This window comes from Aythya fuligula, chromosome W (genome assembly GCF_009819795.1).
Source record: "Aythya fuligula isolate bAytFul2 chromosome W, bAytFul2.pri, whole genome shotgun sequence".
Taxonomy (NCBI): Eukaryota; Metazoa; Chordata; class Aves; order Anseriformes; family Anatidae; genus Aythya; species Aythya fuligula.
In genome coordinates, this window is record NC_045594.1 from 10,180,357 (window position 1) to 10,200,428 (window position 20,072).

The following is a 20,072-nucleotide window of genomic DNA, read 5'->3' on the forward strand; positions in this document are numbered from 1 at the left end:
GAAGTCAGGATGGTATCTTCCCTGATGATGGTATCTTCCCTAACATCCCCTGTCTCTTACGCCAATTTATATTATTTTCTATCCTTTAGGTGGAGCTTGAGTGACTCTAGTCAAGCATATCTTAGTTATGATTGGTGAAAAGTTCTCCCGTCACCGTTTAAAGTAATAGGCTCCGAGAAATTCAGAGCGCATGCTCAGTGAGGGGTGGTCGCACCTTGGAGGCGGTTGGCTTTTGGGATGGAGGTATGTTTTGGTATTATAATGATGTTATAATGAGCAAAAGTACACCAGGGTACAACATTTGTCAAAAACATGACAGGTCCTTGGCTCAGGGTAACAATAGGTGCAGCTTATCTGTCTCGGTATGCACAAGACCAATCGAGTCCCCACCTGTTCACAGAGCCTAGCCGTGGTGTCTCCACTCTGCTCTACACTCTGTACTGTTCCTTAGAGTTAGCACACCAGGTTCCCCTAGTGCGGTAACATCTAAGGTTGGAAGCCTAGGGAATGCTCAGGTAATGCAGCTATGCCCTACCCTGAAAGCCTCTTCAATGCTGTACATTTCCTTTAAAATGTGAATATTACTTTAATTTTCCTAGTCACTTCAGGCAATTGCACCACAGTATGAGTGTCCAAAGAAAAAAAAAAAATAAAAAAAAATAAAAAAACAGGCCTAGACCCAGAACAACACTAGGAACACTAAGTTTGACAAGGACTTCTGTTAAAATAAATAACAAAACACTGGAGAACAAATATGAAATCATAGAGTCATAAATCATAAAGATTGGAAAGATCTCTAAGATCATCTGGTCCACCCATCCCCCTACCACCAATATTACCCACTATACCATGTCCCTAAGCACCAGGTCCAACCTTTTCTTAACCCCAGGGACGGTGACTCCACCACCTCTCTGGGCACCCCATTCCAATGCCTGGCTACTCTTTTTGAGAAGAAATGTCTCTTAATTTCCAACCTAAACCTCCCCTGGTGCAACTTCAGGTCATTCCCTCTAGTACTATTGCTAGGTACCTGTGAGAAGAGGCTGACCCCAGCTCCCCACACCTTAATTTCAGGTAGTTGTAGAGAGCAATGTCTGATTTAAGACAGACAGTATTCTAGCAGTGGCAGATATGTCTTCCACTTCCTTTTTTTATGATCATCTTAGCAACACATTTAAATTATGTTTCCTCATTCAGTTGGTTGCATCCCATCCTGAAGAACACATGATTACTGCCCAAATGTTCTTCTGCTTGTTTGGTTTCTATTAGCTCACTACCCCTCCACAATGTGGGAACACAGTAATTTGAGATGTATGGAGACAGCTTCTGGCCACTAAAAAATTATGTAAATATCTCTTGAGCAATAAATATATTGGAGTAAATGTCCTGGCAGTATTTCAGTGTTCTGAAATATGTCTGTTTCCCTGGCAATTTCAACCTTAGTGTCTAGATTAAGTTTGATGTGGCATTTTTGTTTCCTGAAGAATTAAGTGAGAACGCTGGCCATCTCTCGTGTCTTATTGGGGATGCTAGGACTTCACACAGGATAAGGACAATACCAATACTTTTTTCTAATGCAGGATCACTGCCTGGGTGTGCCATCTACAGGCTCTGTGTTTTCAAATATCACAGGGCAGGGTCCCAGAAATCATAACAGAGAAGTGAGACTATATGTATAGTCAAATACAGGTAAGATTATTATCTTCCATGAAGTCTAATTGTTGCAATAAGGTAGGAGGTATCTCTAAGACCTTTTTTTCCACAGAAGCAGAATGGAAAGGCCTTAATATTACCTATTGGCTACCTCACCGTAAGAGACTATTTAAACATACAAGACTAACAGTCCATAATTTTCTTTAAAATGTGAATATTACTTTAATTTTCCTAGTCACTTTAGGCAATTACTTCACACGTGTTTGTAAAATAAATATTTGTTTTGTTTTCTTTTTACTGAAATAAGTAAAAAAAAAAGTCTTATATATATAAAAATAATATTTTTATTTAATATATATAAACAAGTTCCCTGGGTTCTCTTTCACTTGGATCAGTTCACTGTGAAAATGCTTGAGGGACTCAGGGTAGGATTCTGTGGACTGGAGATGGGAGGAGAGCCCTTTCTTGTGCAGTGCATCTCTAGAAGCACTTTGGATTAAATTGATCAGGGGACTCTAGGTAAGAACTGAACTGAAACTGTGTTCATGAGCGTAAATTCAATGTGGTGATATCACTATCTGTATCTCTGTTCACAGCAGCTATGTGCTACAAGTCTTATCCTTCACATAGTTTTGGTTGCATCTTTACAGTATATTGTATAAGGCTTAGGGTGTAACATCTTCTCTTGTACCACCTGTTATAAATGACTCAGTCCCAAAATAGGATTATAATCAAAGTTTACAATTTATTAAAAGAATAGAGGTAAGCAAACAGCGCTGGGTGCATCGGGAGTCTCCGCTCCACCTAGACGCACACCAGTTACATCAAGTAGCTGATTTTTTTGTCTGTACTAACCAGGGGTGATTTGTTATCCCAAATCCTCGTGCCATCATATTAATGACTGTTTGCACCAAGGGACAGCGAGGGTAATCCCCCATCTACTGCAGTGTCAGCTCTGCTGTGATTGCTATGTAATTAATCCAAGACTGATGCTGGAATGAGGACATTGTATTCTGATGCATAATGAAACTTACTAATGGTGTCCTGCATAATTTATGGGATTTAATCATTCTAATGTAGATATAAGTATAATATGTAAACAGTTGTGTGTTTTTTTTTTTTTCATTAACTCTATGAACTAACTTACTATGAGAAATTAAGGGTTGGGTTGTTTAATTTTGCCAGCTGTTGTTGAATTGGCCCACTTTAGTGAAATACAGTAATAATTGATTTCCTGTAAAACACTGAAAGCAGCTACCACTGTTATATATGGAGTGGTAAATCTTGTTGAGAAGTTGGTTGATATTAATCAAGAAGGGGGAGATGTGGGAGTGTGGCCATGGGGGTCGGAAAGCCCCGTGGTTGATGATAACATCAGACTCTTAACTATGAGGCTATCAGGAATGTAAAGAGTTTAGAGGGAACAAAGAAGGGTGATTCAGGAGATGCCTTGCTGTCTGGGGTTGCTTGTTCTTCCTCTGTTAAGGAATGGAAGTTGCTGGGGGGTTGCTAGTTGGAACTGTTAAAATTTGTTGTTTAATGTTTTATGATAATCATATTATTAGTGTGGGAATAGAAATGTTGTTTTTGCAGAGTTACATTGTTTAGAAGGAGGGAATGTGGTACTGAGATATGCTTACAGTGATAAGAAAGCTTAGCAGGCGACCTTGTAAAATGCAGACAACCAGACTCCTTAGGACAATTAGGTGAAAATCACGGTGTCAAGTCAAGTCAGATAAGTGAAGAAACATTACCACTTCAAACAGTAAAAATGTCAAAAGAAATTTGAAATTTAACAGGCCGTCAACTGAAGGCCATGCATTGTTTGTGAAGCATCAAATAGATTGTGAACCTGGATTACCCACTCAGTGGGGAAACAGGGGAGGGTCCTGTCATCAAAAAGTATATAAACTGTGTTTTGGAACTAGTAGATGCGTTCTCTCCTGCTTGTAGGGTGCCCGCCATTACAATCACGAGTAAATTACTACTTCACTGAGATCCTCGCCTGAGCCTAAATTATTGGCTACGGAGTGTTTCTCACAATTTGGGGGCTCGTCCGGGATCCAGTCACCTACTGGGGAGCCCCACCGCTGCAGCAGCAGGAAGGCATGCCCCTCTGATTTCAGCGGTCCTGTGCATCGGCAGTGGTGGTTCTGCGGAAAGCTGACAGAGGGCTGGTTAAAGAGGCAGGATCCGTGAAGTAGTGGGGAAAGGAAGAAGGTAGGCACTCTGGGTTTTTAAGAATCGATCCGGTAACTCTGTGCATAGACCAAGGTAAGAAATATTAAGTATTGCCTTGGGGGTCGGGTGAGACTCTGTGTGAAGAGTCTCGGGAAATCTGGTGTATGGTAAGCCCTCGCACAGGAAAGTGATGGGTAGTACACGAGGGAAATTTGGTGTACGGTAACCCTTTCACGGGAAAGTGCTGGGTAGTACACCCCCATTTTTCAGAATGTTAGTGTGTGGTACACTGCAGAAGGGAAATTTCTGTAGCAACATACTGACGAGGGCTAGGAAAAATGGGAAATATGAGTTCCAGGGGACAGGGAGATATCCCTGTGGGAGTGGAGTGCCTACCAATAGTTCTTCCTGAAGAATGATAAGAAATTGGAAACTTAATCCCAAAATTAGAGGAGATTTTAAAAGAAAAAAAGAAAAAAAAAAAAAAGTTAAATACTCTGTATCAGTCTGGACAAAAGAACCAATTAAGGAAACAGCAGTATTTTGGCCAAAATACGGCTCTGATGAAAATTCAGGCTTTAAATTTATGTGTAAACAATAAGATTCCTTTTTCGGAGAAGGAGCCAAGTTATGCTCCCTATAATCCTAATATTGTACCCGTGGCAGCAGCAGTCACTCCAAGAAGGGAGACAGGGACTGTAATTAACACTGTCCCTAAAGAAGGATCGTACTCTAGGCTCTGGCAAGAATTAGAACAAGGTAGAAGATATATTGAGAATTTTGCCTTCCCTGATACTAACAGTACTAATACTAACTGTGTATCCTCTTAGGTGAACTACCCCCCCTCCTTACCAGCAGAGAGGTTAGGACTTTTAAGAAGGAGAGGAAGTCTTTATTTGAGGACCCCAACAGCCTAGCTGAACAATTAGACCAGTTCCTATGACCTGACTTATACTCTTGGGGGAGGGAATTATGTCTATAAGTATGTTGTTTACAGGGAAAGAAATGGGTATGATCAGGAGGAGAGCTGCTATACAAGAATGGGAAAGAGCTCATCCTCCAGGACCAGGGGTAATACCGGCAGGGCAGAAATACCCACTTGCCAATCCTGGCTGGAATAATAATAGTGTGCAACACAGAAATCATATGAGAGACTTGGGGTCAGAATGAGAAAGTACTCGGGGATGAGTCCCAAGGACTCAAGGCTCTTCCCAAGGGCTCTTGAAAGTTCATTGTGTGATTAAAGCCTGGCAAGATACGCAGAAAATGCTCCAGAAGGTGGGTGGATGTAGTGAACAGTCACTGGGGGACCCTCCTGCGGGAGGCCCTGGAGGTGTGTGTCCGGAGGGGAGATGAGAAGGAAAAGCAGAGAGCGAAACTAATGGTATTGACACTGCAGCAGGTAGTGAGGCAGAGGGTTGGAGAAAGAGGAAGAAAATCTTCAGGAGGAGTCAGGGCCAGGATGGAAAGGAGAGGAAGAGAGATGAAGGAATGGCAGGCAAAGAAGGCTGCCTGTGTTGTGGCCTGAGTCCTAGCAGGGACAGGCTTTGATAAGATGTTTTAAGTGTGGCTAGGCTGGCCACTTCGAATAGGCATATCCGGAGTGGAAGAAGGAGGAAAGAAGGAAAATGGGATGAAATGTGGTATACTGATATGTTGTTTTAGCATCCTGGAGGGAGAAAGGTATGAAATTAAGTTGGCCCTTGACAGACTTTGGTGAAAGTACAGGCTGTAGAAACAAAGATAGAAAGAAGTGTTAAAAAAAAAAAAAAAAAAAAAAAAAAAGGTTACTGAAGGTGTTAAAGGTGTGGTATGTAGCGTTTGACAGAGCTGTTTGAAGTTGAATGAGCAGGGAAAGGGGATGTAGGCATTATCTAAGTAACAGTCTAGAAGTTTTGGTATATTTGCTGTGGTGTTTGGTCAGTTTCCCAAGCATCGGGGAGGGGGACGGGAGGGGGGAACAGCCTGCTCCACCAGGGGCCTGTTTACTTGCCTTTTATAAATATTACTAAATTCAGATTGAGTTGTATCGTCATTTATAACAGTGTGCTACCAGTCTTCCAGATGACTTACCCAGGTTTTAATTAGTGTCTATCTTTCTTTTCTTTGTGGAGACATACACTTACTAAAATGACTCAATGCTTTGCACCATGTACAGGTCAAAATATCCACCTGTCAAGTGGGTTTAGAATTGCATGGAAGGAGGAATCTACTTGCAACATTTTATTAATGGAACAGATTTGTTATAAATGAAGTCTCAACTCTGAATTTAGTAACATAAAAGAATATTTATAAAAGGCAAGTAAACAGCGCTGGGTGTGCGGGGAGTCTATGCTCTACCAACACACACACGCACCCGTCGAACTTTCCAAATATATATAGGACATTGCTGTTACATATTTACAAGAAAACCAAGTACACTTATACATATGGATATCCTATCCCCGCTTCATATTATAATTCTCTTTGTGGCGGTCCTTGCGGGTGAAAGGCTCACAGTTTCCCATCACCATTAGCAACCTTTTGTTCCAGACTGCAGGAGTGGCTTCGACTGTCCCCCTCTTCTTCTGCACATGCTCTGCCCACCACAAGGTTCCCGAAAGCAACAAAACGTGATTGCATTTCCGGCATTTCGTTAACACTTGAAAGCACACTAAACAATAAATCTTAACAGTTCTAACCAGCAACCCCCCCACACAACTTCCATTCCTTAACAGAGGAAGAACAAGCAACCCCAGACAGCAAGGCATCTCCTGAATCACCCTTCTTTGTTCCCTCTAAACTCTTTACATTCCTGATAGCCTCATTGTTAAGAGTCTGATGTTATCATCAACCACGGGGCTTTCCGACCCCCATGGCCACACTCCCACATCTCCCCCTTCTTGATTAATATCAACCATTTTTCCGACATGAATTACCACTCCATATATAACAGATTGCATATTTCTCCAAATAGAAATGGGAGGAATTGTGAGATAGATGAAACAAAACCTTCCAGTTATTGAAAACCAACAGATGAGACAGACTTCTCTTATCTCAGTAGCCGGATTGCAAGATGCTGATTAACTAGACCTGAATGAATCTTCTGCCCAATGGCTCTAAATGCTCATAAGAGATTTATGTATCTGATGATTTTTCTGTATCATATTTTACATCTTAGCAATATGGATGTGATGTGTGAATGTGTACATATACATATATATTTATATGTATGCATACACATCAGTGTAGGCATACACATTAAACTGTTATTGTAAAATTATTGTAGTTTTTATCTTAATTTCCACAACAAATTAGCTCATTGTAATAAATGGCTCAGTCTTCAAAATAGGACTATAATCAAAGTTTACAATTTATTAAAGGAATAGAGGTAAGCAAACAGCGCTGGGTGCGCCGGGAGTCTCTGCTCCACCAAGACGCACACCAGTTACATCAAGCAGCTGATTTTTATGCTCCTAGGCTGATACATATTCATTACTACTTCTAAAAAAAACAGGGTTATTATAATTAGCTTCTGGAATCCAAACCCTCCCACTGACGCATGCGCATCAGTCTCCGGTGGTCCCTCTGGGGGTCTCTGCGGGTCTCTCGTGCTGAAGGCTCATAGTCTTCCTCCTTCTTGTCCTTCTCCTTGGCTGTATGTCAAAGACTTGTGCAGCATCCCCTGCAAGCTTTGTCTTTTAGTTGTTCTTCAGCTCTCCCCGTCTCCTTAATCTCCTGGCCATATATCAGAGACTTGCATAGTGTCCCATGCAATAGTCATAATAGTTAGCAGTTGTTCTGAAACCCCCCAGATATCAGAGACTTCAAGGAAAAGACTACAAATACATTTCCCTTCAAGCTCTCTATTGACACAAATTGGTAAAACATTCCTTTGCAAGATAAAGAACTATATACATTAACCACTCTTGTTTTCCTAGACTTGTGGTTATACAAGGGTATGTGAGACAGAAGATCACATTCATCATACCATGCAGCCCTAGCATTGTTCCATATTGACACGAATCAGATGAACACATTTCACATGGATTACCCAGTCAATGGGGAAACAGGGGAGGGTCCCAGTCCTCGAGAAGTAAAGTATATAAACTGTACTGTGTGACTAGTAAGTGTGCTTCTGCTTGTGGTATGCCCACCACTGCAATCGCGAATAAAATTGCTACTTCACTGAGATCGTTGCCTGAGCCTATGTTATTGGCTCAGTGTCGTGGTTTAACCCGACCGGCAGCTAAACACCACGCAGCCGTTCGCTCACCCTCCCCCCTCCCTCTCTGGGACGGGGGAGAGAAATGGAAAGTGAAGCCCGTGAGTTGAGATAAAGACAGTTTAATAAGACAGGAAAAAAAAATAACAAAATAATAATAACAATAATAATAATGATGATACAATGGTGATAATACGAAAGTAATAATAGTATGTACAAACAAGTGATGCACAATGCAATTGCTCACCACCCGCTGACCGATGCCCAGCCTAACCCCGAGCAGTCCGGCCCCCCTCCCCCCGGCTAGCCACCCCTATATATTGTTTAGCATGACGTCAGATGGTATGGAATACCCCTTTGGCTAGTTTGGGTCACCTGTCCTGGGTCTGTCCCCTCCCAGCTCTTACTGCACCCCCCAGCCTGCCCGTTGGCAGGGCAGAGCAAAGGCTGAGATGTCCTTGGCTTAGTATAAGCACTGCTCTGCAACAATTAAAGCATCGGGGTGTTATCAGCACTCTTCTCATTCTAAGCCAAAACACAGCATTCCACCAGCTACTAGGAAGAAAATTAATTCTGTGCTAACTGAAACCAGGACACTCAGGCCAATATGATGTGAGTGTTTCTCACATCTGTAAGAGAGAGATGAAGTTATGTCATCAATAAAGAACTAGCAGTTACTGATCCTAAAAGAACCCTGGTGTCCGTGTGGTCTTTACGCCACAAAAATATCCAGGAAAATATCTGTATATGCTTCTCCTCCAGTAGAAGACTAATTTTTAATATCCTAAATATATGCTGTTGCTCATCTGTGGGAGAATCTTAGCATCAGAAAAAGACACTGCTACCAGCAGAAGACATAGAACATACTTAATTCCTTTTTTTCACACATAAAAACATCCATTACTTTGTGTTAGTTGGGCAAGAGATGTCAGTCAGAAACTGCATTTATTCTAATTAATATTTGCTGAATTTTAATCTACAATCATGTGCTGCTGCTTAACATGGTTAGTTTTCTAAGTAAGTCTCAAAAGGTTTCTTATTAAAACTTTATGAATCCATGAAACATATGCTTTCTGAATTATCTTTTTTTTTTTTTTCCTGGAATTTCAAAGAACTTATGATTTAGTATGAACATTTTGCTTATGGAAATGTATGCAGTTTGAGTTTATCAAGGTCTAGTTATTCAAGTTATGCTGTTTTTCCCTCAATTAGATTGCTCATCCAGTTCCACAAGAACAAAAGTACTATTACTTTGTTATCCATTGGATATCTCTATGTTGTCTTCTCAGAAGAAACACAAGATAGTCACATTGACTAGTACTCTGGTATGTTGGTTTGTGTCCGTGAATTTACTCACCAGCTGTCATCTGGACAACGAACTTTGGAAGATGATATTGGCCTTAGGGAAAGTGCTTTTAAATAGTTTATCTGTATCTCCAAATGCACAAATATTTTCATAACCATGGTTAGTAGTTAGAGATCCTCAAAGGTCCTTAGGGATGAGATATCTAATCAAGACTTAATTGGATACCCGCAGCAACTAAGTTTCTGTAACTGTCTCTGCATGAACTTAGCAAGTATGAGGCAGTGATTTGTCTTAATCATTTTTGGTGATGCATTAAGCTATGTGAAATTACTTCATATTAGTTAGAAACTAAGATTAAGCAATCAGACATTTACTCCAGTTCACTTAACACGCAGTCAATTCTTAAACTTGCTGATCTTATGGGTATTTAAAACTTGCTGATCTTATGGGTATTTATTTGCCTCTCTAAGGATATATAACCAGCATGCAAAGCCATTACTGTCCTGTAAACAATTTCACATTTATAACATCCAGGTTTACAACCTACCCAATGCTTCACAGACAATACATGGCCTTCAGTTGCTGGCCTGTTGAATTTTAAATTTCTTTTGATTTTTTTACTGTTTGAAGTAGTAAATAGGGGAAGAAAAAAAAAAAAAGGTTTGATAAGAATAAATACAAACGAAAGGTTAATTAAAGGAGATAGGAACACTTGCACTATAGGACTGGCACATGGACAAAACATCAGAATAGGACTTAAGTGACCTGTTTCATGTTACCTGTTCTGCCACAAGTTTCTTGTATGACATGGGAAAAATTTGAATTATTCATCATTTAAATGTCCATTTTATCAATATATACTTCTTCCTTTCTCCCTCACTTGTCATATACATTTAGATTAGCATTTCTGCTAAGCAGAAACCATTTCTTCTAGTGTTGCTAAACACCTAGTTACAAAAATCATCTGGAAATTCCAGGTTGAAACTGAAGAATGAAGCACGTATAGCAAAATTCTGACTTTTTTCAGGTAGCTGAATTGCCAGCTACAGCTTCATTCTTCCCTTCTTTCATGTGTCACACATGCTGTCTGAGGGATAGAGAATATATCCTGTTGTGCAGCTTCTCTCTAGTTTGGGTTTCATTTCTATGTTGAAGATAAAGTTTCCTTTTAGTCTGCTGGGAAAAAGAAAAAAAAAAAAAGAAAAAAGAAGGAAAAAAACAAACTTCAGAGCAGTCTTTTGACTCAATGTACTGGCGAAGCATATTAAGTTAGGTTATGTTGCTGGAAGAACATAACAAGAAGTTGCAAGGAAGGTTCTGCTGTGAAAATACTCCTAGGTGGGCTGCCAAATTGCACCCTTTGATTGTACTGTCAGTCTAGTAAAACATCATTAAAAAAGGGAAAAGGAAGTTTGGATCCATAGAGCATTTGGTCTATTCCAATATTTCAGGTTGATTTCTCGACACTGTGGAGACATTTGCTAATTACTAAAGATCTCTGCATTCTGGTTTGCTCCCATTTGCACTTTAAAAAGCTGCTATATGAATAGGTAACAGCTTTCTAAGCTGAAAATAAGTGTGAACCATTCTAAAAGTTCACAGGTAATTTTTTTCTTCCTATTCATCAAGTTTGAGAGTGTCAGTGTGTCACCTTGTTTATCATTTATCAGTAAAATTATATTAAAGTAACCTGAAGAGTTGAATGTAAAGCTGTGCAATCCAGGAAATTCACTAGTGCTGCAGTTTCTTCCTTGGCTTAACCTCACAATCTGATTTTCCTTCAGGTTATGAAATTTTGTCAGAAGGCTGCAAGGAAGACACATCTTTACCTACGGTGCATTTTGTGATATGAAAACAGGTGTTAAGGGAAGAGATTATGGCTACAGTTGAAAGATAATGAGCACTATAATACTATCAGGCTTCTCAGACTACATAGGTTGGAATAGGGATGTTAAAGTCGCAAGAAAAGGACTGATCATGGAAGAGATCACTGATACCTAACTTCACAAATATTTTGTCCTACTTCAGTCTCCCAAATAATCTTATTCTTTCATGACAGGCAATTAGCTGAAGCTCTGAATGTTGGTGATGTTCTGTCCTTCCAGAAGACTTCTGGAACCCTTTCACTTTATGGTCTTATAGGTTTCACACAGTGGACCAAGTATGCCTAACAGTGGACCTGGCATTCACATTGTAAAGGTATCATATAGCAACACTGGAAGTATTCTCATTGTGTCCAGTACCTTATGAGAAATTCTGTTCTCAGCACTACCTCATTCCTCATCCGAGGTCTGCAGATTCCTGCTGATATCCTGCAAATAGCAGCTTTGCTCTATACTAAAGAGTGGTGGACGAGCAGTCAGTGTTGAACATGGGAGTTCATGGGTTAAATCAACAGTAATGTAAGAATTTGCAATGCAGTTGGTTACAGAGGAGTTGCATCTCATTATGTGAGGAGCTGAATTTGGCCCTTAATTTTGAAAAATTGGCTTGAAGCTAAACAAGCTTCAGAATTAGTAACACATTTTCAGATAACCATGGCTCCTACATCAAAACAAGGTCAGTTGCCCCTGGAGGTGAGAATGTAGGAAGCAAATTAAAACAATCTTTTGTCATTATGCTAGTGTATACATCTAGATTAACTGTTGGTACCAGCAGGGCTTTGCTGTGATGATGCTCTCAGCAGGGCTGCAGTCCTAACCTAAGGCTGTTGCTATAGGGAAAAAAAGCTGTCATAAAGGGCGTGCAATTGCACAAAAGGGGAAACACTCCTTGATACAGCTTAAATTAATGCTAATTAAAATAAGGAATTGGTTGCAGGAGGAAGATGGTGGTGTTAATCAGCATAAGGCAGGGGACTAGAAATGCTCCACTAGGATTTGTGCCTGTATAGCTGTAGTGGGTTTACGTGGCAAGGTTTTGGTAGCAGGGAGCCATAGGGGTGGTTTCTGTGAGAAAGATCTAGAAGCTGCCCCATGTTTGGGAAGGGCCCCATTGTTTTCCAGATCTGAGCCAATAAGCAATGTTGTTTTGCGCCTCTGTGAGAGCATATTTAAGACAGGGAAAAAACGCTGCGCCACACAGCAGCCGGGAGAGTCAAGGGAGTGAGAGAACAGCCTTGCACCAAGGTCAGTGTAGAAGGAGGGGGAGAGGTGCTCCAGGCGCCGGAGCAGAAGTCCCCTGCGGCCTGTGGTGAGGACCATGGTGAAGCAGGATGTCCCCCTGCAGCCCATGGAGTACCACGGTGGAGCAGGGTTCCACGCTGCAGCCCGTGGAGGAGACCACGGTGGAGCAGGTGGCCCTGCACCGACGGAGGCTGCCGCCTGTGGAAGACCCCTGCCCGAGCAGATTCTGGGCCGGACCTGTAGCCCGTGGAGAGGAGACCACGCAGGAGCAGGTGATCTGGCAGGAGCTGCAGCCCGTAGGGGAGCCAGGTTGGAGCAGTTTTCTCCTGAGGGATGGACCCCGTGGTACAGACCCATATCTGGAGCAGTTCTGGAAGAGCTGCTGCCTGTGGGAAGCCCACGCCGGATCAGTTCATCAAGGACTGCATCCCGTGGGTGGGACCCCACAGCACAGGGGATGAGAGTGACCGAGAAGGAGCGGCAGAGAAGTGCTGTAGACTGACCATAACCCCCATTCCCCGTTCCCCTGCGCCGCTCGGGGGGAGGAGGTGGAAAAGGGTGGATGGGGGGGAAGGTGCTTTTGTTTTTTTTTTCTCCTTTGTTTTCTCACTTCTCTCGCTTGTTAGTTGTAGGCAATAAATCTTACTATCTCCTTATGCCGAGTCTGTTTTGCCTGTTACAATAATTATTGCGTGATTTTCTCGTCCTTATCTCAATCCTTGAGCCCTTTTCACATATTTTCTCCCCATTCCTCTTTGAGGAGGGGGAGTGAGAGAGAGCCTGTGGTGGAGCTCGGCTGCCCACTCGAGCGGAACCACGACAATAGCTCAGTTTGTTTACAACAAACAACATCTTCTCAGCTACTGTTACTGTAGCCATGGCAACAGTATTGATTACATCTATCAACAAAAAGAGCAAAATAAAGATATGGCTGGTGTTTAAAAAAGATGAGCCATGATAATTATACACCAGGATACAGAGGACTGCAAAACAAATAGCCTGTGCCCCCAATGTATGTGACATCTCTTCTGCAGCAAGAGAAATTATATAAACTTGTGACACTAGTGTCACTGTTTCTCTAATAGGTGGATGAAAGGCATTGAAAATATTGCCACCCTTTTTAAATATTACACAGTGCCTAAATACTACACTGCTTAGCCACTTATTTATTCAATATATAAGGCATCACGGCTTGGGTGCAACAGTGGCATCTGAGGTTGTCAGAGAGCATTAAAGAAATATTGCAGAATGTGTCGAAAACATGACAGACACCAGTATGGTCAGATCATGCTCTCCCTTTATTAGCCAAATAGCCTGAATTTATAGCAAAATTAACAGGGGCGGATAGTGTCTCACACAAGAATATTGGTCGAAAGCACTCAGACAAACAACTGCAAGAAAACAACCCCACCTGCAAGAAAACAACCCCCTTGTGATTAGCAGTCACATAGATCTTGTCCTTGAAGCCAGCTGCTGGCAACAATATTTTTTAATTCCTCACTCGGGCGATGTGGGAACACTGTCATGGGAAATTCTCGTAGTCGTCCTGTGTGGTGGTTCCACTCGAGTGGGCAGCCGAGTTCCATCACAACCACTCTCTCACTCCCCCTCCTCAAAGAGGAATGGGGAGAAAATACGATGAAAAGGGCTCAAGGGTTGAGATGAGGACAAGGAGATCACACAGTAATTATTGTGATGGGCAAAACAAACTCTGAATAGGGAGATAGTAAGATTTATTGCCTATTACTAACAAGCTAGAGAAGTGAGAAACAAAGGAAAGAAACCAAAAGCACCTTCCCCCCCATCCACCCTCTTCCACCTCCTTCCCCTGAGTGGCACAGGGGAATGGGGGAATGGGGGTTATGGTCAGTCTACAGCGCTTCTTCTTTGCCGCTCCTTCTCGGTCACTCTCGTCACCTGTGCTGTGGGGTCCCACCCACTGGATACAGTCCTTGATGAACTGATCCGGCGTGGGCTTCCCACAGGCAGCAGCTCTTCCAGAACTGCTCCAGATATGGGTCCATACCACAGGGCCAAACCGTACCTCAGGAGCAAACTGCTCCAACCTGGCTCCCCAACAGGCAGCAGCTCTTGCCAGGTCACCTGCTCCTGCGTGGTCTCCTCTCCATGGGCCACCGGTCCGGCTGGGAATCTGCTCGGGCAGGGGTCTTCCACAGGCGGCAGCCTCCGTCGGTGCAGGGCCACCTGCTCCACCGTGGTCTCCTCCACGGGCTGCAGCGTGGAACCCTGCTCCACCGTGGTACTCCATGGGCTGCAGGGGGACATCCTGCTTCACCATGGTTCTCACCACAGGCCACAGGGGACTTCTGCTCCGGCGCCTGGAGCACCTCTCCCCCTCCTTCTTCACTGACCTTGGCGCCTGCAAGGCTGTTCCTCACTCCTCTCACTCTCCCAGCTGCTGTGTGTCGCAGCTGTCCTGGTTTTGTGGGTGTTGTGGGGTTTTGGAGAATGCACATCCCAAATTACAGTCTGATTGTAAACCCGCTCTACCAAGTAACCCGTAAGAAGAATGAGTTTGAATGGGGCCCTGAACAATGACAAGCCTTTGAACAAATCAAGCAGGAAATAGTCCATGCAGTAGCCCTTGGGCCAGTTCGAACAGGACCAGATGTAAAGAATGTGCTCTACACTGCAGCCGGGGAGAACGGCCCCACCTGGAGCCTCTGGCAGAAAGAACCTGGGGAAACTCGAGGTCGGCCCCTGGGGTTTTGTAGTCGGGGATACAGAGGATCTGAGGCCCGCTATACTCCAACTGAAAAGGAGATATTGGCAGCATATGAAGGAGTTCGATCTGCTTCGGAGGTGGTCGGTACTGAAGCGCAGCACCCCTGTTGCAGGAAGCACGGCCGAAAGCACGACAGACACCAGCAGAGTCAGATCATGCTCCATTTTATTGCCCGAATAGCCTAACTTTTATAGAGAACTTAACAGGGGTGGACAGTGTTTCACACAAGATTATTGGTCAAAAGCACTCAGACAAACAGCTACAAGAAAACAACCCCACCTGCAAGAAAACAACCCCCTTGTGATTAGCAGTCACATAGACCTTGTCCTTGAGGCCAGCTACTGGTAACAATATTTTCCTGAATTCCTCAATCGGGCGATGTGGGAACACTGTCATGGGAACTTCTCATAGTTGCCCTGGTAGCTTGGTTTGCTCAGCTACAGCAAGCCATGGGATTTTTGCTGTTTCAAGAAATCCCTCAACAATTCCCCCTTCTTCTTTTGAGCAAACCAAGCCCAACACAACAGTTTTACAAGTAACTCTAGCTATATTTACAACACACAACGATGATTACCACCACCATAAACCAAATCCTTAATCCCCTTGTGATTAAACCCAGCAACCATCTACACTTTGTTTCAAACAAGTCAGTGAACCATTGATTGAAAGGATTGATACCATATTGAATCTTTCTCATGTGCTCTTTCAGGAAACTAATGGACTTGTGAATTGACTCATTATGATCAGAAAGGTTTAAACAGTACATTCCCTTAAAGTCCTCACACCCATTCCTTTGAGCCAAAAGCAAGATGTCAATAGCAGCTTGATCCTGTAAAAGCAGATGTCGCAGACTATTTTGATCTGGTAACATCTCCTCAAGTATCTCTGTCGTGGCATAGGCTTGCCTCTCGGCCCAGCATACCAATTTTTCTAAGTTGTTACGTGCGGCCGCAGATGCCACTCCAGGCACTGAAATTGCTAATGCCGCTCTAGCTGCAACCCCACACAATTCAACATTATCATTGCAATCCAATGCAAGCAATGTCCATTTATGTCTGGTGATCTCACGCAACTGTAACAAGCTAGGAGCAAATACAATGAGTTTATCTAAGTAACATGGACATCTGATAGCATTTGCAGGGATACCTTGCCAGGCCCCATTCCCACAAATCAGAAGCACATCAGGAGGTAAGGCCAAAGCTGTACAATTGTTCCAAACACTGTAGTTGTTACCCCTTGTCTCCATGCTATAAACCCCTAAACCCTGCTTAGCAGCGTCATTGCAATCACAGGTGTTATTTGTGTCTTTGTACCAGTATGGCCTTTTCCAGGTTCCTGTAGCAGGAATCATCTGATATCCACGGCTACGTTCACTTTTGTAGCCACCTTTCAGGTTGATACACATTTGACTACAGATACCGAGGTTTTGACATTCATCAATGTCTCCACAGTTTCTCTTGTCTATAAACTCAAACCCAGCTGGACAGTCACATTCATTTATGATGCATTCCTCCAGGGGCTCATCACCCCAGTCCTTGCAGTCTCTCTGCTGGTTACACACTTTATTGATATCTATGCATTCTCCACTTCTGCACTTGAATTTGCCAGGTCCAGAGCACTGAATAACATTGTTACAGTTTGCTTCATCAGTGCCATACAGACAGTCTCTCACACCACTGCACTGCCTACTCCCATGGACACAGTTCCCATCTTCACATCTGAACTGGTCTGGCCTGCAGGTCCGAGAAGGGCAGTTAATTTCATCACTTCCATCCTTGCAATCAGGATCTCCATCACATCGCCACTTCTTGTGGATACATTCACCTGAGCCGCACTGCACCTCACTCGTAGAACACTTCACTGGAGGTGCAGGCTGGTGGCCACACTGCTCCAAAGATTCATCCGAGTGGTCGGAGCAGTCAGCATCATCAACACACACCCAGCTGATAGGGATGCAGGTAGAACTCTTGCACTGAAACTCATGAACACCACAGGTAGGAGGTGCACACTCCAGCTCATCGCTACCATCACTGCAGTCATCTTGAACATTGGAGACAAAGCTTTTGGAAATACATGGCCCACTACTGCATGTGAATTCTGCTGCACTACAAGTCACAATGCCACAATTCTCTTCATCTTCTCCACTGTCGCAGTCCTTTTCACCATCACATTTCCAGGACACTGAGATACACTGGGTTGACTGAGGACCACAGCTGATTTCATTTACCCGGCATGTTCTCGTATGACACAGCTCAGCACTCTCATCAGACTCATTTTCACAGTCCGGATCCCCATCACACTGCCATCTATTTGGCACACACTGACCACTGTTGCACACAAAGTCAGATTCAGCACACGTCTTCTTCACACAAGCACTCTCATCACTGCCATCTAAGCAGTCTTCACATTTTGCTCTAGCACCGTCGGCAGCAGTGCACAGGCCGGCGAGGGCGAGCAGCAGGCAGAGTGCCCCGCAGCGCGGCAGCACCCACCGCCGCCCTGCACCTGTGTCACTTATACTGCTCCTATTACCCATGCTGTTGGTGTCAGTGGCATCCTCCTGGTACCGTTTCTGTCTTTGTCGCCCCTCACTCTCCCCCTTTTCTTTTTGCCACTGACCATTCACCACAAATGGATGAGACACATGATTACTAGTTAGGAAAGAGAGTGTAACGTCTGCTATACGGCTGCAGGCCGTGCCAGCTGCAACCCTAGAAGCTGTTTGTGAACGAGCCTGACTGACGGTGGTCATTTGGCGGTGTAATCTGCGTCTCTGCACTCCTGCCCTGCAATAGAGCTAAATCATCATTAATAGTCTGTAGAATGTGGCAACCCCACGGAATGTTATCCAGAAACATAGTTATAACACCCACCTGGGGACGAATAGTCTTTTTTTTGCATTGCAAGATAACTTCTTATAAAAAGAATGCCAGAGAGAAGCAGCACAGCCCCTGCTGCCGCTGTCTCCATGGTTACGTCAGACAGGCTGCAGGGTCCTGATCTCCGCCCCTCTGCTCTGTGCCGACTCGCCACATGGTGAGGGTCGGCCGCCATTGTCCACTGACGCCTCTGGTCTCCCGTAGCAACTCGATCTCGGATGGCCCATATCGCACCGCGATTACTTCAATTTCATGCGATTACTTCATATTTCCCGCGTCCCCCCGCGATTCCGCGTCTCTCCGCGATTCCGCGTCTCTCCGCGATTCCCTTTTCCGCGTCTCTCCGCAATTCCGCGTCTCGCCGCGATTCCCTTTTCCGCGTCTCTCCACGATTCCGCGTCTCACCGCGATTCCGCGTCTCTCCGTGATTCCGCGTCTCACCGCGATTCCTTTTTCCGCGTCTCTCCGCGATTCCGCGTCTCTCCGCGATTCCCTTTTCCGCGTCTCTCCGCAATTCCGCGTCTCGCCGCGATTCCCTTTTCCGCGTCTCACCGCGATTCCGCGTCTCACCGCGATTCCGCGTCTCTCCGCGAATCCGCGTCTCACCGCGATTCCGCGTCTCTCCGCGATTCCCTTTTCCGCGTCTCTCTCCGATTCCGCGTCTCACCGCGATTCCTTTTTCCGCGTCTCCGCGATTCCTTTTCTCACCCCGAGGCCGTTGCCCAGGTCGGTTAGTAGGGTGTTTCAATGCTTCTCTCTGTGCGGTGGTCGGCTTGCCGTGTGCCTCGGATCTCTGTCCCGGCGCCGCTCCGATGTCCCGGCGCCGCTCCGATGTCCCGGCCTCAGCCTGTTCGGGTCTCAGCCTGTTCGGGCGCCATATGTTGCAGGAAGCACGGCCGAAAGCACGACAGACACCAGTAGAGTCAGATCATGCTCCATTTTATTGCCCGAATAGCCTAACTTTTATAGAGAACTTAACGGGTGGACAGTGTTTCACACAAGATTATTGGTCAAAAGCACTCAGACAAACAGCTACAAGAAAACAACCCCACCTGCAAGAAAACAACCCCCTTGTGATTAGCAGTCACATAGACCTTGTCCTTGAGGCCAGCTACTGGTAACAATATTTTCCTGAATTCCTCAATCGGGCGATGTGGGAACACTGTCATGGGAACTTCTCATAGTTGCCCTGGTAGCTTGGTTTGCTCAGCTACAGCAAGCCATGGGATTTTTGCTGTTTCAAGAAATCCCTCAACACACCCCGATTGCCGGTACTATGCTGGATGTTCAAGGGAAGGGTCTCTTCTACGCATCATGCAACTGATGCTACATGGAGCAAGTGGGTTGCACTGATTACTCAGCGGGCTCGAATAGGAAACCCCAGTCGCCCAGGAATATTGGAAGTGATTATGGACTGGCCAGAAGGCAAATACTTTGGGATATCATCCGAGGAGGAGGTGGGTCGTTTTGAAGAAGCCCCACTGTACAAGCAGTTACCAGAGAAGGAGAAGAAATATGCCCTGTTCACTGATGGGTCCTGTCGTATTGTGGGGAAGCATCGGAGATGGACGGCTGCTGTATGGAGTCCTACACGACGAGTTGCAGAAGCTGCTGAGGGAGAAGGTGAATCGAGTCAGTTTGCAGAAGTGAAGGCCATTCAGCTGGCTTTAGACATTGCTGAACGAGAAAAATGGCCAGTTCTCTATCTCTACACCGATTCATGGATGGTAGCAAATGCCCTGTGGGGATGGTTACAGCAATGGAAGCAAAACAACTGGCAGCGTAGGGGCAAACCCATCTGGGCTGCTGCTTTGTGGCAAGACATTGCTGCTCGGGTAGAGAACCTGGTTGTAAGGGTACGCCACATAGATGCTCATGTGCCCAAGAATCGGGCTACTGAAGAACATGAAAACAACCAGCAGGTGGATCAGGCTGCTAAGATTGAAGTAGCTCAGGTGGACCTGGATTGGCAGCATAA

At 44.4% G+C, this 20,072-nt stretch overlaps 1 protein-coding gene across 1 annotated transcript; it reads right to left on the minus strand.

Annotated features, from left to right (window-relative positions):
* Positions 1-9,293: 9,293 nt before the first annotated feature.
* LOC116501289 (very low-density lipoprotein receptor-like) lies at positions 9,294-18,269 on the minus strand. Its single transcript, XM_032206807.1, has 3 exons — positions 18,242-18,269; positions 16,479-17,747; positions 9,294-9,319 (listed from the first exon to the last, which is right to left on the minus strand). The coding sequence occupies exons 1-3, from the start codon at positions 18,267-18,269 to the stop codon at positions 9,294-9,296; spliced, it is 1,323 nt and encodes a 440-aa protein (XP_032062698.1).
* Positions 18,270-20,072: the final 1,803 nt, after the last annotated feature.